The sequence below is a fragment of the Rutidosis leptorrhynchoides genome, chromosome 11, assembly GCF_046630445.1.
Source record: "Rutidosis leptorrhynchoides isolate AG116_Rl617_1_P2 chromosome 11, CSIRO_AGI_Rlap_v1, whole genome shotgun sequence".
Lineage (NCBI taxonomy): Eukaryota > Viridiplantae > Streptophyta > Magnoliopsida > Asterales > Asteraceae > Rutidosis > Rutidosis leptorrhynchoides.
In genome coordinates, this window is record NC_092343.1 from 245,741,273 (window position 1) to 245,756,280 (window position 15,008).

The 15,008-nt window shown below is 34.1% G+C and overlaps 1 protein-coding gene across 1 annotated transcript; it reads right to left on the reverse strand.

Moving 5' to 3' along the window:
• Positions 1–4,227: 4,227 nt before the first annotated feature.
• On the reverse strand, positions 4,228–8,129 carry LOC139875497 (uncharacterized). The gene is made up of 7 exons (XM_071862832.1): positions 7,886–8,129; positions 7,523–7,816; positions 7,289–7,447; positions 6,950–7,192; positions 6,322–6,875; positions 5,358–5,790; positions 4,228–5,060 (listed from the first exon to the last, which is right to left on the reverse strand). The coding sequence occupies exons 1-7, from the start codon at positions 8,127–8,129 to the stop codon at positions 4,228–4,230; spliced, it is 2,760 nt and encodes a 919-aa protein (XP_071718933.1).
• Positions 8,130–15,008: the final 6,879 nt, after the last annotated feature.

Here is a 15,008-nt window from a genome sequence, read left to right on the forward strand (position 1 = left end):
GGGGATAGACAGATTACGGGTCCGGAGATTATACAAGAAACTACCGAGAAGATCATCCAAATTCAACAACGGTTGAAAACCGCCCAAAGTCGACAAAAGAGCTACGCTGACATTAAAAGAAAAGATATAGAATTTGAAATTGGAGAGATGGTCATGCTTAAAGTTGCACCTTGGAAAGGCGTTGTTCGATTTGGTAAACGAGGGAAATTAAATCCAAGGTATATTGGACCATTCAAGATTATTGATCGTTTCGGACCAGTAGCTTACCGACTTGAGTTACCTCAACAACTCGCGGCTGTACATAACACTTTCCACGTCTCGAATTTGAAGAAATGTTTTGCTAAAGAAGATCTCACTATTCCATTAGATGAAATCCAAATCAACGAAAAACTTCAATTCATCGAAGAACCCGTCGAAATAATGGATCGTGAGATTAAAAGACTTAAGCAAAACAAGATACCAATTGTTAAGGTTCGATGGAATGCTCGTAGAGGACCCGAGTTCACCTGGGAGCGTGAAGATCAGATGAAAAAGAAATACCCGCATATATTTCCAGAAGATTCGTCAACACCTTCAACAGCTTAAAATTTCGGGACGAAATTTATTTAACGGGTAGGTACTGTAGTGACCCGAACTTTTCCATGTTTATATATATTAATTGAGATTGATATTTACATGATTAAATGTTTCCAAAATGTTAAGCAATCAAACTTGTTAAGACTTGATTAATTGAAATATGTTTCATATAGACAATTGACCACCCAAGTTGACCGGTGATTCACGAACGTTAAAACTTGTAAAAACTATATGATGACATATATATGGATATATATATAGTTAACATGATACTATGATAAGTAAACATATCATTAAGTATATTAACAATGAACTACATATGTAAAAACAAGACTACTAACTTAATGATTTTTAAACGAGACATATATGTAACGATTATCGTTGTAAAGACATTTAATGTATATATATCATATTAAGAGATATTCATACATGATAATATCATGATAATATAATAATTTAAAATCTCATTTGATATTATAAACATTGGGTTAACAACATTTAACAAGATCGTTAACCTAAATGTTTCAAAACAACACTTACATGTAACGACTAACGATGACTTAACGACTCAGTTAAAATGTATATACATGTAGTGTTTTAATATGTATTTATACACTTTTGAAAGACTTCAATACACTTATCAAAATACTTCTACTTAACAAAAATGCTTACAATTACATCCTCGTTCAGTTTCATCAACAATTCTACTCGTATGCACCCGTATTCGTACTCGTACAATACACAGCTTTTAGATGTATGTACTATTGGTATATACACTCCAATGATTAGCTCTTAGCAGCCCATGTGAGTCACCTAAAACATGTGGGAACCATCATTTGGCAACTAGCATGAAATATCTCATAAAATTACAAAAATATGAGTAATCATTCATGACTTATTTACATGAAAACAAAATTACATATCCTTTATATCTAATCCATACACCAACGACCAAAAACACCTACAAACACTTTCATTCTTCAATTTTCTTCATCTAATTGATCTCTCTCAAGTTCTATCTTCAAGTTCTAAGTGTTCTTCATATATTTTACAAGTTCTAGTTACATAAAATCAAGAATACTTTCAAGTTTGCTAGCTCACTTCCAATCTTGTAAGGTGATCATCCAACCTCAAGAAATCTTTGTTTCTTACAGTAGGTTATCATTCTAATACAAGGTAATAATCATATTCAAACTTTGGTTCAATTTCTATAACTATAACAATCTTATTTCAAGTGATGATCTTACTTGAACTTGTTTTCGTGTCATGATTTTGCTTCAAGAACTTTGAGCCATCCAAGGATCCATTGAAGCTAGATCCATTTTTCTCTTTTCCAGTAGGTTCATCCAAGGAACTTAAGGTAGTAATGATGTTCATAACATCATTCGATTCATACATATAAAGCTATCTTATTCGAAGGTTTAAACTTGTAATCACTAGAACATAGTTTAGTTAATTCTAAACTTGTTCGCAAACAAAAGTTAATCGTTCTAACTTGACTTTTAAAATCAACTAAACACATGTTCTATATCTATATGATATGCTAACTTAATGATTTAAAACCTGGAAACACGAAAAACACCGTAAAACCGGATTTACGCCGTCGTAGTAACACCGCGGGCTGTTTTGGGTTAGTTAATTAAAAACTATGATAAACTTTGATTTAAAAGTTGTAATTCTGAGAAAATGATTTTTATTATGAACATGAAACTATATCCAAAAATTATGGTTAAACTCAAAGTGGAAGTATGTTTTCTAAAATGGTCATCTAGACGTCGTTCTTTCGACTGAAATGACTACCTTTACAAAAACGACTTGTAACTTATTTTTCCGACTATAAACCTATACTTTTCTGTTTAGATTCATAAAATAGAGTTCAATATGAAACCATAGCAATTTGATTCACTCAAAACGGATTTAAAATGAAGAAGTTATGGGTAAAACAAGATTGGATAATTTTTCTCATTTTAGCTACGTGAAAATTGGTAACAAATCTATTCCAACCATAACTTAATCAACTTGTATTGTATATTATGTAATCTTGAGATACCATAGACACGTATACAATGTTTCGACCTATCATGTCGACACATCTATATATATTTCGGAACAACCATAGACACTCTATATGTGAATGTTGGAGTTAGCTATACAGGGTTGAGGTTGATTCCAAAATATATATAGTTTGAGTTGTGATCAATACTGAGATACGTATACACTGGGTCGTGGATTGATTCAAGATAATATTTATCGATTTATTTCTGTACATCTAACTGTGGACAACTAGTTGTAGGTTACTAACGAGGACAGCTGACTTAATAAACTTAAAACATCAAAATATATTAAAAGTATTGTAAATATATTTTGAACATACTTTGATATATATGTATATATTGTTATAGGTTCGTGAATCAACCAGTGGCCAAGTCTTACTTCCCGACGAAGTAAAAATCTGTGAAAGTGAGTTATAGTCCCACTTTTAAAATCTAATATTTTTGGGATGAGAATACATGCAGGTTTTATAAATGATTTACAAAATAGACACAAGTACGTGAAACTACATTCTATGGTTGAATTATCGAAATCGAATATGCCCCTTTTTATTAAGTCTGGTAATCTAAGAATTAGGGAACAGACACCCTAATTGACGCGAATCCTAAAGATAGATCTATCGGGCCCAACAAGCCCCATCCAAAGTACCGGATGCTTTAGTACTTCGAAATTTATATCATATCCGAAGGGTGTCCCGGAATGATGGGGATATTCTTATATATGCATTTTGTTAATGTCGGTTACCAGGTGTTCACCATATGAATGATTTTTATCTCTATGTATGGGATGTGTATTGAAATATGAAATCTTGTGGTCTATTATTATGATTTGATATATATAGGTTAAACCTATAACTCACCAACATTTTTGTTGACGTTTTAAGCATGTTTATTCTCAGGTGATTATTAAGAGTTTCCGCTGTCGCATACTTAAATAAGGACGAGATTTGGAGTCCATGCTTGTATGATATTGTGTAAAAACTGCATTCAAGAAACTTATTTTGTTGTAACATATTTGTATTGTAAACCATTATGTAATGGTCGTGTGTAAACAGGATATTTTAGATTATCATTATTTGATAATCTACGTAAAGCTTTTTAAACCTTTATTGATGAAATAAAGGTTATGGTTTGTTTTAAAATGAATGCAGTCTTTGAAAAACGTCTCATATAGAGGTCAAAACCTCGCAACGAAATCAATTAATATGGAACGTTTTAAATCAATAAGAACGGGACATTTCAGTATACCCTTCCAAGGTGACACCTTTAAAAACACCTTATCACCCACAACAAACTCTAACGAACGTCGGTGTTTATCGGCATACACTTTCTGTCTTGATTGGGCTTCCTTCAGTCGATTCATAGCTATAGCGACCTTTTCATTAGTCACTCTAACCAACTCAGGTCCTTCAATTAGTTTCTCTCCCGTTTCATTCCAACAAACTGGCGCTCTACACTTTCGACCATAAAGCATCTCAAATGGCGCCATACGGATACTAGCCTGCCAACTATTATTATAGGCAAACTCCACCAAACATAAGTACTCGTCCCAATTTCCCTTCCAATCTAGGGCACACGCTCGAAGCATATCTTCCAAAATCTATATCGTACGCTCAGACTGTCCATCAGTTTGTGGATGAAAAGCAGTACTAAGCTTCAATCGCGTACCCCAAGCTTTCTGTAGCCCCTTCCAAAATCTAGATGTAAATCGAGGGTCACGATCGGATACGATGGACGAAGGGACCCCGTGTAATCTCACAATTTCTTGCTGAAAAAGCTCAGATAGCTTACTTACCGAATAATCCATACGAATAGGCAAGAAATGTGCCGATTTGGTTAATCTATCAATCACCACCCAAATAGCATCGTGCCTTTTCACAGTCTTCGGTAAACCACATACGAAATCCATTGAGATATCATCCCACTTCCACACGGGAATGTCCAACGGCTGCAACAAACCACTAGCACGTTGGTGCTTGATCTTTACTTGTTGACAAGTAAGGCACTTCCCAAAATATCTAGCAACGTCTTTCTTCATGCCACTCCACCAAAAGTGCTGCTTTAAATCCTGATACATTTTGGTCGAACCAGGATGTACTGAAAAAGGTGAGTTATGAGCCTCAAACAATAGAGCCTCACGAAAAGCATCATCATTAGGAACACACAATCGATTCCCACACCAAATAACCCCATCATCATCTTCTCTGAACTCTTTCACTTTACCCTCTTCCAAATTTTGAAACACTGTCCACAAATCCCCATCATCCAATTGAGCCTCTTTTATTCTTGAAATTAAATCGGACTCGAGTTTTAAATTTGCCAACATACCAGATGCTCCTCTCTTACTCAATCCCATATCAAGTCTTTCGAATTCTCGAATGTGAGTAGCCAAACATGAGATACTACCAAATGTCTTTCTACTCAAAGCGTCGGCTACCACATTCGCTTTACCCGGATGGTATTGAATGTTTGCATCATAATCCTTCAATAACTCAAGCCACCTTCGTTGTCTCATATTTATCTCTTTTTGCGTGAATATGTATTTGAGACTCTTGTGATCGGTGAAAACATCACAAGTTTCTCCATAAAGATAATGCCTCCATATTTTCAACGCAAAAATCACAGCAGCTAACTCCAAATCATGAGTAGGATAATTAACCTCATAGGGTTTCAACTGCCTCGAGGCATAAGCAATTACCTTACCATGTTGCATCAAAACACAACCCAAACCATGCTTAGAAGCATCACTATAGATTTGAAAACCCCCACTCCCTAATGGCAATGCAAGAATAGGAGCTGATACAAGTCTTTTCTTTAACTCATCGAAACTCTTTTGTCGTTTCTCGGTCCACACAAATTTTTCCCCTTTCCTTAATAACTTGGTAAGCGGCAAAGCAATCGTCAAAAAACCTTCAACAAATCGTCGATAATAACCAGCTAAACCAAGAAAACTTCGAACCTCAACAACAGAAGTAGGTCTTGACCAATTTATAATAGCCTCAATTTTCGCTGGATCCATCATTATACCCTCAGCCGATACAACATGACCCAGAAAGGCAACTCTTTGCAACCAGAATTCACATTTAGAGAACTTCGCAAACAATTTCTTACTTCGGAGGGTTTCAAGTACAACACGAAGATGATTCTCATGTTCTTCTTTACTCTTTGAGAATACCAAGATATCATCAATGAATACGATCACAAACTTATCCAAATACTCATGGAACACACGGTTCATTAGATCCATGAAAACCGCAGGAGCATTAGTTAATCCAAACGGCATCACTAAAAACTCATAGTGCCCATAACGAGTGCGGAAAGCAGTCTTAGGGATATCTTCTTCTTTAACACGGAGCTGATGATACCCAGACCTAAGATCGATTTTAGAAAAATACTTTGAACCTTGAAGTTGATCAAACAAATCATCAATACGCTGAAGCGGATAACGTTTTCGAATAGTAATACGATTTAACTCGCGATAATCAATGCAAAGTCTCATGCTACCATCATTCTTCTTGACAAACAAAACCGGCGCGCCCCAAGGGGACACACTTGGTCGAATAAAACCACAATCTATCAACTCTTGCAATTGCTCCTTGAGTTCTTACAACTCGAGTGGTGCCATACGATAAGGAGCTTTTGATATCGGTTAGGAACCCGGAATTAAATCAATCGAAAATTCAACTTCACGAACTGGAGGTAAACCCTGTAATTCGTCAGGAAATACATCGGGAAACTCTTGAACAATATCGATATTTTCAAGGGAAGGACTCTCGATAGACAAATTCTGAATCGAAGCTAAATAACCAACACAACCATGTGAAATGAGCTTTTGCGCCTTAAGCACTGAGATAACCTTGATAGACTTTACAGGAAGATCACCATTAAAGACACAATCGGGTATAGAATGATTTCCAAACAAAATCCTCTTAGAATAACAATCGATATTCGTGTGATGGCAAGATAACCAATCCATGCCAAGAATAATGTCAAAGTCATGCATGGTCATAGGAAAGAGATTTGCAGGAAACATGCAGTCATTGAATTCCAAACGACAGTTTTGATACACGCGATCTATAGTTTCAACACTACCCATTGGGGTAGAGATCGTAAATGGAGTAGACAACCAAGTTGGAGACACTTTCAAATATTTCGAGCTCTTAACAGACACAATTGAGTGCGTAGAGCCAGAATCAAACAGAACGAAGAGGGCACAATGGTGTACAAATACATGACCAGTAATAGTACCTAATAATATCAAGAATGAATGAACAAATAACTCAAAGGAAATATTTTTAAAATGAATAGGGATCGAAATATACCTGTAGCGTCAGCAGCCTGAGCAGCAGTCATGGCAAAGACGTGTCCACCAGGAGCTGGCGGAGGAACCCTCGGAACAAACCCAGGTCTAGGATTCTTGCAATCCTTAGCTAAGTGACCAACCTCTCCACAAGCAAAACATGAACCCGCACTACGATAACAAACTCTTCCCGGATGATTCTTTCCACAAGTCCCACACGGTGCGTTGGCATTAACACCACCACTTCCATTACCCCTTTGCTGCCCTTGGGGACGATACACTTGTAATTGACCACGGTTATTATTATTTGGCCCGTTGTCAATCCTTTGCTGATTTCCTCTATTATTTCAATTATTACTACGATACCCTTGGTTCCCAGATTGTTGACCCTGTTTGGTAGTCGGTGCAGGCACAGATCGTAGTGGTTGTGCAATCTTAACCCTCTTGTTCTTACCATCATCATTTTTAGTAGCCAAATACTCGGCTCGCTCCATCTCCAAATTCCGAGCATAATCGGCTGCTTCAGCGACATCAAAACATTTCAAATTAATCATTTTAGAGCTGTAACGCCCATGAATAGCCTATTTGTACTTACGGGCTTGGTCCTCAACAGACCCAGCAGCAGCCCCAATCAAACCCACAAGCCTCAAAAACCTCTTTGTGAAATCATTAATAGACTCATCATTCCCTTGCTTAATATTCGTATACTCCCGAATCACAGCCTCTTTCTCCGCCTCAGAAAAGTACTGACGGAAAAACAACTCTTTAAAATCAACCCAATCTAATGAATCCTCAAAATCGATACCCCCTTTCGCTTGTCTCAAAGTGATCCACCAACGCTGAGCATCCCCCTCTAGTTTATAAACAGCCAATGGAACCCAAAATCTCTCTTCACAATCAAGCACTCGGTAAATCTTCTCAATGTGAGTGATTCAATTCTCAGCTTCCACAGGAGTACTAGCAGTGCTGAATGACAAAGGACGTTGTTTTTGAAACCGTCCTAGCCAAACATGAATAGCATCTCCCGTTACAGTTTTATCCTCCTTATATTCATCCTCTTCTTCATGCTTAAAAGTCTCACCACCTTGCTTACGCATCGCGTCAATAGCTTGAGCTACAATGTTGGGTAACAAATTCGTGATAGTTTGGTTTATCTTGTTTTCTACTTCTTCCTCAGACATTCCTTTTCTTTTTGGTGCCATCTACGAACGAGATGAGGATTAATGGTTACAATTAGTACGAAGAATAACAAAAGAATATTCAAAGTGGAACAAGAATGTTGAAGCGGAAGGAAAATCCTAACCCGAAAGTCTACCCAAATCTCACAGGTCATAACTTAGGTTTAAAGTTTCTACAGGAGGGAACCTAAGCTCTGATACCATCTGTAAAGACCCTAATCTTACGAATGCCAATACATATAAATAAAGGTAACTTAAAAGATAAATGAGCGTTATTCTTATTCGAATTCAAACCATAGTTCAAACCAAAGTTGACAAACTTATTCAAAAGTACTACTAAACCAAAATAAGCTACTAAATCTTGAAGGAAATCTCTAAGGCAAGGTGCTAAGTTCACTCCACTCTACACTTTTCCCTCGTTCCCGACGCCCCCTTGATTACCTGTCGTATAAGAAGGAAAACAAAGAATACGACTGAGCCAAAGCCCAGTGAACGGATATAACGAATAACGGAGTATAGTATGACATGCAAAATTTTATATTCAAAACGAACTTATTTTAAAAATAACTTAGTTGCAAAACAAAGCGCGAATATGTATAGATCCACAATACCATATATCATGATGCAAATTTCATAAAATAATGCACTAAGAGTCAAAACAAATATGTACAAAGTATCAAAATGAAATCATAGGGTAGCTACTCCACTAATCATCCATATCGGTGACATTTTGTATGACACTACGATGAACGTACACCGTCAAAACTAAATCCTAGGATCGATCCATACGCCTCCTATCAAAATATAAAAACAAATACAAAGAGCTCGTACCACCACCGGGTAATCAAAAGGAGACGCCGTAGATATAACAAAATACACCGCTACGGTCGATGCCACATTATCGGTGTCACAATAATGCGCTCATGGGACCTCCATGAATAGGTTACTCTTAGGCACATTTTAAGAAATCGTTTTTACCGACTTATGATTACGAATTTAAAAATACTTTTAAAGTGATCAAAGGACTTTAATCTTTAAAAATGGTTAATATAGTGAACCAAAGTATTAAACGTTTGACCAAATACTTGATGAAATATTTTATAAAATGATATGTCGTATTAGTTTAAAATCACGTGTCAACTCAACCATTCGGTCTAACTTTTGTCAAAAGTCATGCTACATTATATTTTAGCCCTTTACGAATTATCAACTCAAACGGGACATGTAAAGCCACGTGGAATGAGGGACACTCGATACGAATCACCGTACCACTCGCCCTACACACACACGTTCATTACCGGGCAGTTTGGAAACGTTTCGGGGCTGTTTTCGGGCTGTTCGGGACTGATTCTGAAACTGATTTCGTGACAAATTTCGGACAGCAATTTCGCGACAGTTTCAGCTGTTTCGCGACAGTTTCAGACTATTTCGCGACACCTTGGGACTGTTTTGTGACAGTTTCAGGGGCTGATTTCGGGGCTGTCCGGAACAGTTTTCGGGACCAATTTCGGGGCTGTTTTGGTTGGATTTTTGAGACACGGTTTTGGCACAATTTACAAACACCAAAGTATTATGATTCCTCAATTAACAAACATAATTAGCAACCTCGTTAGTACATCCAAAATGAGAAAAACATAACACATTTCAAAGGCTAATAGACAAACAATTTTAAACAAGCATGTCATACAATAATACTTATACAATTCGAAACAAAGTTTTGAGAGGAAAGATTTACCGAAACGATCCTAGAACCACCTAGAATATCCGTACCTTATGTTGAATGAAGAAGTTCCAAGAACAATAGAACACCACGAAAGAATGCGATCACCGAGCCAAATCTAAGGAACACACACGTATGAGTACAAAATGCATTCAAATAGGGAGTATGTAATATCCTTTATTTAGTAGTATTACCATACGATTCTTATATGTTTATTTCAATCCAAATAGTTGTATGAGTTTTATACTAACGGTTTAGTTAGACTACCATATATTATTATTATGACTTTCAATTTCAAGTTGTTTGTAACATACAAATTTTAAGACTCAAAAGTTCCACTATCTTGGTTGAAAATATGGACTCCAATATCGGTTTCTATCTCCCTTCTATATTATAAATATGGATATCCACCCAAGTTTATACTATCGTTTCATTTTTAAATTCTTCACGTTTAGCAAATTACATCTTATCAGATTTTAGTATGTTAATATTAATAGTGGTCACATGTCTCTTTATAGTCGATAGATTTACACATCTATGGCTAAACCTCAATGCCCATTAATTCTTATTTACAACTTTATAAGTACGCGTATCAATTTATAAGAAGAACAGAGACCCTAAAAATTTGTACACTTTTCAATAAGCTCTTTTTTAATCATTTATTGATGCCCATAGTTTAATATGTGTACTTTACTTTGCAACAGATACGAGTAATCAGTATATTTATACATATGGGGATTACACATATGGAGAAAATAAAATAATAGTCTCATTATTAAAAAGGTAATTATATGTGTGAAATTATCACTTTGATGTACTAGTCACATATTTACGCTTACATATAAGTTTAAAATACTCCTTTAATAAACATATGTCTACAAGTTGTTTATGATCAATATTCACAAAGATACCCATTTGTACCCAAAATCTTAACAACTCATCTTCATTATAATCAAAGTGATATGTAGTCAATCTAAACCAATAAGTTGATTAAGATAGCCAATAAAAATTTATACATCAATAATAAAGATGATGGTTAGTAGTTACCTCTAAAACGTGATTGTGTTAGGACCGAAAATAGACCCGCAAATACTTTGTATCTTCTTTGAATTTTCTATTGTCTTCCTCTTAAAATTATGATGGATTGTAGTAAGTTAAATTGCTATCAACTTGATGAATATTTCATTTGGTTTTGTAAAGAAATTTCTAAATGGATGATACTTGTAGATATATAACTCCATGAGACCTATCCTATTCCTTTTTAATAAATGTTGGCATTTCAAATTCTATGTAAGTTACTAGCATTTGACAATTTTAATTAATCCATGTCTAACATAATACCATTTGTGTTTGTATATATGTTCTTAATATTAGTAGTTGAGATATTTTGTTATTAATTTACTAATCAACTCATATAACACTAATTACATATGTTTCAATCTTATATATTATCTTAATCTTAATTTGGGTATTATAGTTTGTAACAATGATTTAATACTAATTATGATTTTTTTTAAATTGTTTTAGTTTTGTAGGATATTACATACTTGACCTCTATATGCTACATTTTACAAAAATTGCATTCGTTTTTAAAAGACAAACTTGCTTTACATCGAAAGTTGACGACACGCATACCATTTCATAAAATATCCAACTATAATTGACTTAATAATAATCTTGATGAACTCAACGACTCAAATGCAACGTCTTTTGAAATATGTCATGAATGACTCCAAGTAATATCTTTAAAATGATCAAAATGCACAGCGGAAGATTTCTTTCGTACCTGAGAATAAACATGCTTTAAAATGTTAACCAAAAGGTTGGTGAGTTCATTAGTTTAACATAAATAATCATTTCCATCATTTTAATAGACCACAAGATTTCATATTTCCATTTCTCATAACATACGTCCCATGCATAGAGACAAAAATATCATTCATATGGATTGAACACCTAGTAATCGACATTCACAATATGCATATAAGAATATCCCCATCATTCCGGGATCCTCCTTCGGACATGATATAAATTTCGAAGTACTAAAGCATCTGGTGCTTTGGATGGGGCTTGTTGAGCCCGATAGATCTATCTTTAGAGTTCGCGTCAATTAGGGTGTCTGTTCCCTAATTCTTAGATTACCAGACTTAATAAAAAGGGCATATTCGATTTCGATCATTCAACCATATAATGTAGTTTTGATTACTTGTGTCTATTTCGTAAAAACATTTATAAAAATTGCGCATTTATTCTCAGTCCCAAAAATATAAAGAGTAAAAGGGAGCAAATGAAACTCACCTAATGTATTTTGTAATAAAAATACATATGACGACATTGCAAAAAAGTAGGGTTGGCCTCGGATTCACGAACCCTCCCAAAAAGAAATGCTTCAAACGGGACTCGAACTCGAGACCTCTCGCTCACCCATAACACTCCTAACCATTCCAGCAAATTCATTTTTCTGATAAAACCCATGGTCAATTTTATTTAACCATTACCGTAATAATAGATATAGTGAGTTCTTGTTTTAGTCCATGATTAATTCGGCCCAACAGGCCCAATAAACAAAATCCATTTAATCAACCCGGTAATTATAGCCCAACTTTGTTAAGTGATACATTTATCTTCATCATTCAAAAAGAAACAAAAAAAACAAAAAAACAAAAAAAAAGAAACAGCAGAAATAGCTGTATACGCGAAAGGAAAAAAAATTTAAATAAATAAACTCAAGATTTGTTTTGGTTTTAGACTTGAGTTTGAAATGGAATTAAATCGGGTGCAGGGTTCTTGATTAACAGAACAGATGAAGAAAAAAAATATATTCGAATAGCAGTATAAAAAATATCACGAAGAACACTCCAAAACTCAAACATTGATTTTGAATTCAGAGACGTTTTAGACTACGACTTCTAAATGAAATACGTTTTAAATTGTTCCTGAAAACTTTCCCCATCATCAATTTAACTTAAAACATTATAATGAATTCGAATTTTGCCACGAATCATTCGTTTGACTTTTTAAAACGTATCTTTGACTCCGAAATTTGAGTTCAATAAAAGGAATTGAAACTAGAGATTTTGCAGATTGTTCGAGTAATAGAATCCTAACAAAACTACATTCATAGATTTTGGAAATTAAAACGAAATCGGGTTATTGATAAAAAGGTCACACGTACATGGGTGTTCATGTATTTCTTTGAATTATTGGTTCTTTTTTTTTATTAAACAGACAAGCATAACACATATATATAATAAAAATGTTCGATGTCAAAAATCTGAAACAAAAATTATGATTGGATCGTTTTTGTAATATAGTGATGGTGAAGATGGATTTGAAGTCACGGGTGAGCAGAGAGCAGGGACAAAAGAACAAAAAAATAACAATCTGATTGTATATATGCAAATATATCTATCTTTATCTCTTATATTTAATTTAATATAATTAATTATTAAATATTAAATATCTTAATAATAATACTTATTAATTTTGTTAATAATAATAATAAAACACTAATAACATAATAATAATAATAATAATAATAATAATAATAATAATAATAATAATAATAATAATAATAATAATAATAATAATAATAATAATAATAATAATAATAATAATAATGTTAATGATAAAAATAATGATAATTGTTATTACTTGATAATTTTAATAATGATATTTGAAATTATATAATGATAATATTTAACAACATTGGTAATGATATTAATAAAGATAACACCAATAATATTGATGTAACAAATTATGTTTAACCAAATCTCATCTCTATATAATAAAATAATATAAATAATACTACTTATAATAATATTAATGATTTTGATGATAATGGTAAGGGTACCTAATAATAATAAAGATGTACCAAGTTACATGTATCACCTTTTATATCTATATATGTATTAAAGATAATAATATTACTAATACTAATATTAATAATAGTAATGAAAGTAATAACAGTTATAGTTTAACTTGTAATTTAATACATTAATATTACATATTACTAATTTTGTAATATCACATAATAAATATAGTGTTTATATCTTTCATATATATATATATATATATATATATATATATATATATATATATATATATATATATTTATTTACAAACAATAGTTCGTGAATCGTCGGTAATGGTCGAATGATAATTGAATATATGAACATAGTTTCAAAGTTTTCGACACTCAACATTACAGACTTTGCTTATCTTGTCGAATCATATAAAGATTAAGTTTAAATTTGGTCAGAAATTCCCGGGTCATCAAACGAATCAAACTTTGGAAGATATGTTACGCGCGTGCATTATCGATTTTGGTGGTAGTTGGGACGAGCACTTACTTTTTGTGGAATTCTCGTTCAATAATAGTTATCATACTAGTATTGGGATGCCACCTTATGAGATGCTTTATGGGCGTAGGTGTCGAACCCCGATTTGTTGGGGGTGAAGTAGGACAAAAGGAAATCGGGAGTACCGATTTGGTTTTTGAAACGAATAGCAAGATTGATGTGATTCGAGAGCATTTGAAAAAGGCTCAAGATAGTCAAAAGTCGTATGCCAACAAACGTAGACGAACGATCGAATTTCAAGAAGGTGACATGGTGATGCTTAAGGTTTCGCCATGGAAAGGTATTATTCGATTCCGGAAACGAGGAAAGTTAGCTCCTTGGTTTATTGGACCATTTAAGGTTTTAGCTCGTGTTGGTGAAGTCGCGTATCCTTTGGAATTACCCGAAGAGCTTGCGGGGATCCATAACACATTTCATGTTTCCCATCTCCGTAAGTGTCTTGCGGATGATTCATCTTGGGTGCCATTAGACGAGATTGAGTTAAATAATAAGTTAGAGTATATCGAGGAACCGATTGTAATACTCGATGAGAAGGTCAAAAGGTTGAGACATAAAGAGGTTAGGACTTTTAAAGTTCAATGGCGTCGTAGTAAGGGTTCCGAGTTTACTTAGGAGGCCGAAGAGTTTGTGTTGGTTTATCTTCCTTCTTGTCATGCAGCTTGGATCGCGAGGACGCGCTCCGATTCAAGTGGGGGAGAGTTGTAACATCCCGTTTTCCCATACGTATCGAAAGGTACCTACTTAATCATTTGTACGTCTATAACTCGTTAGCTTATGCGTAAATGTACGAATATATGTGTATATATATATGTGTATACTTTA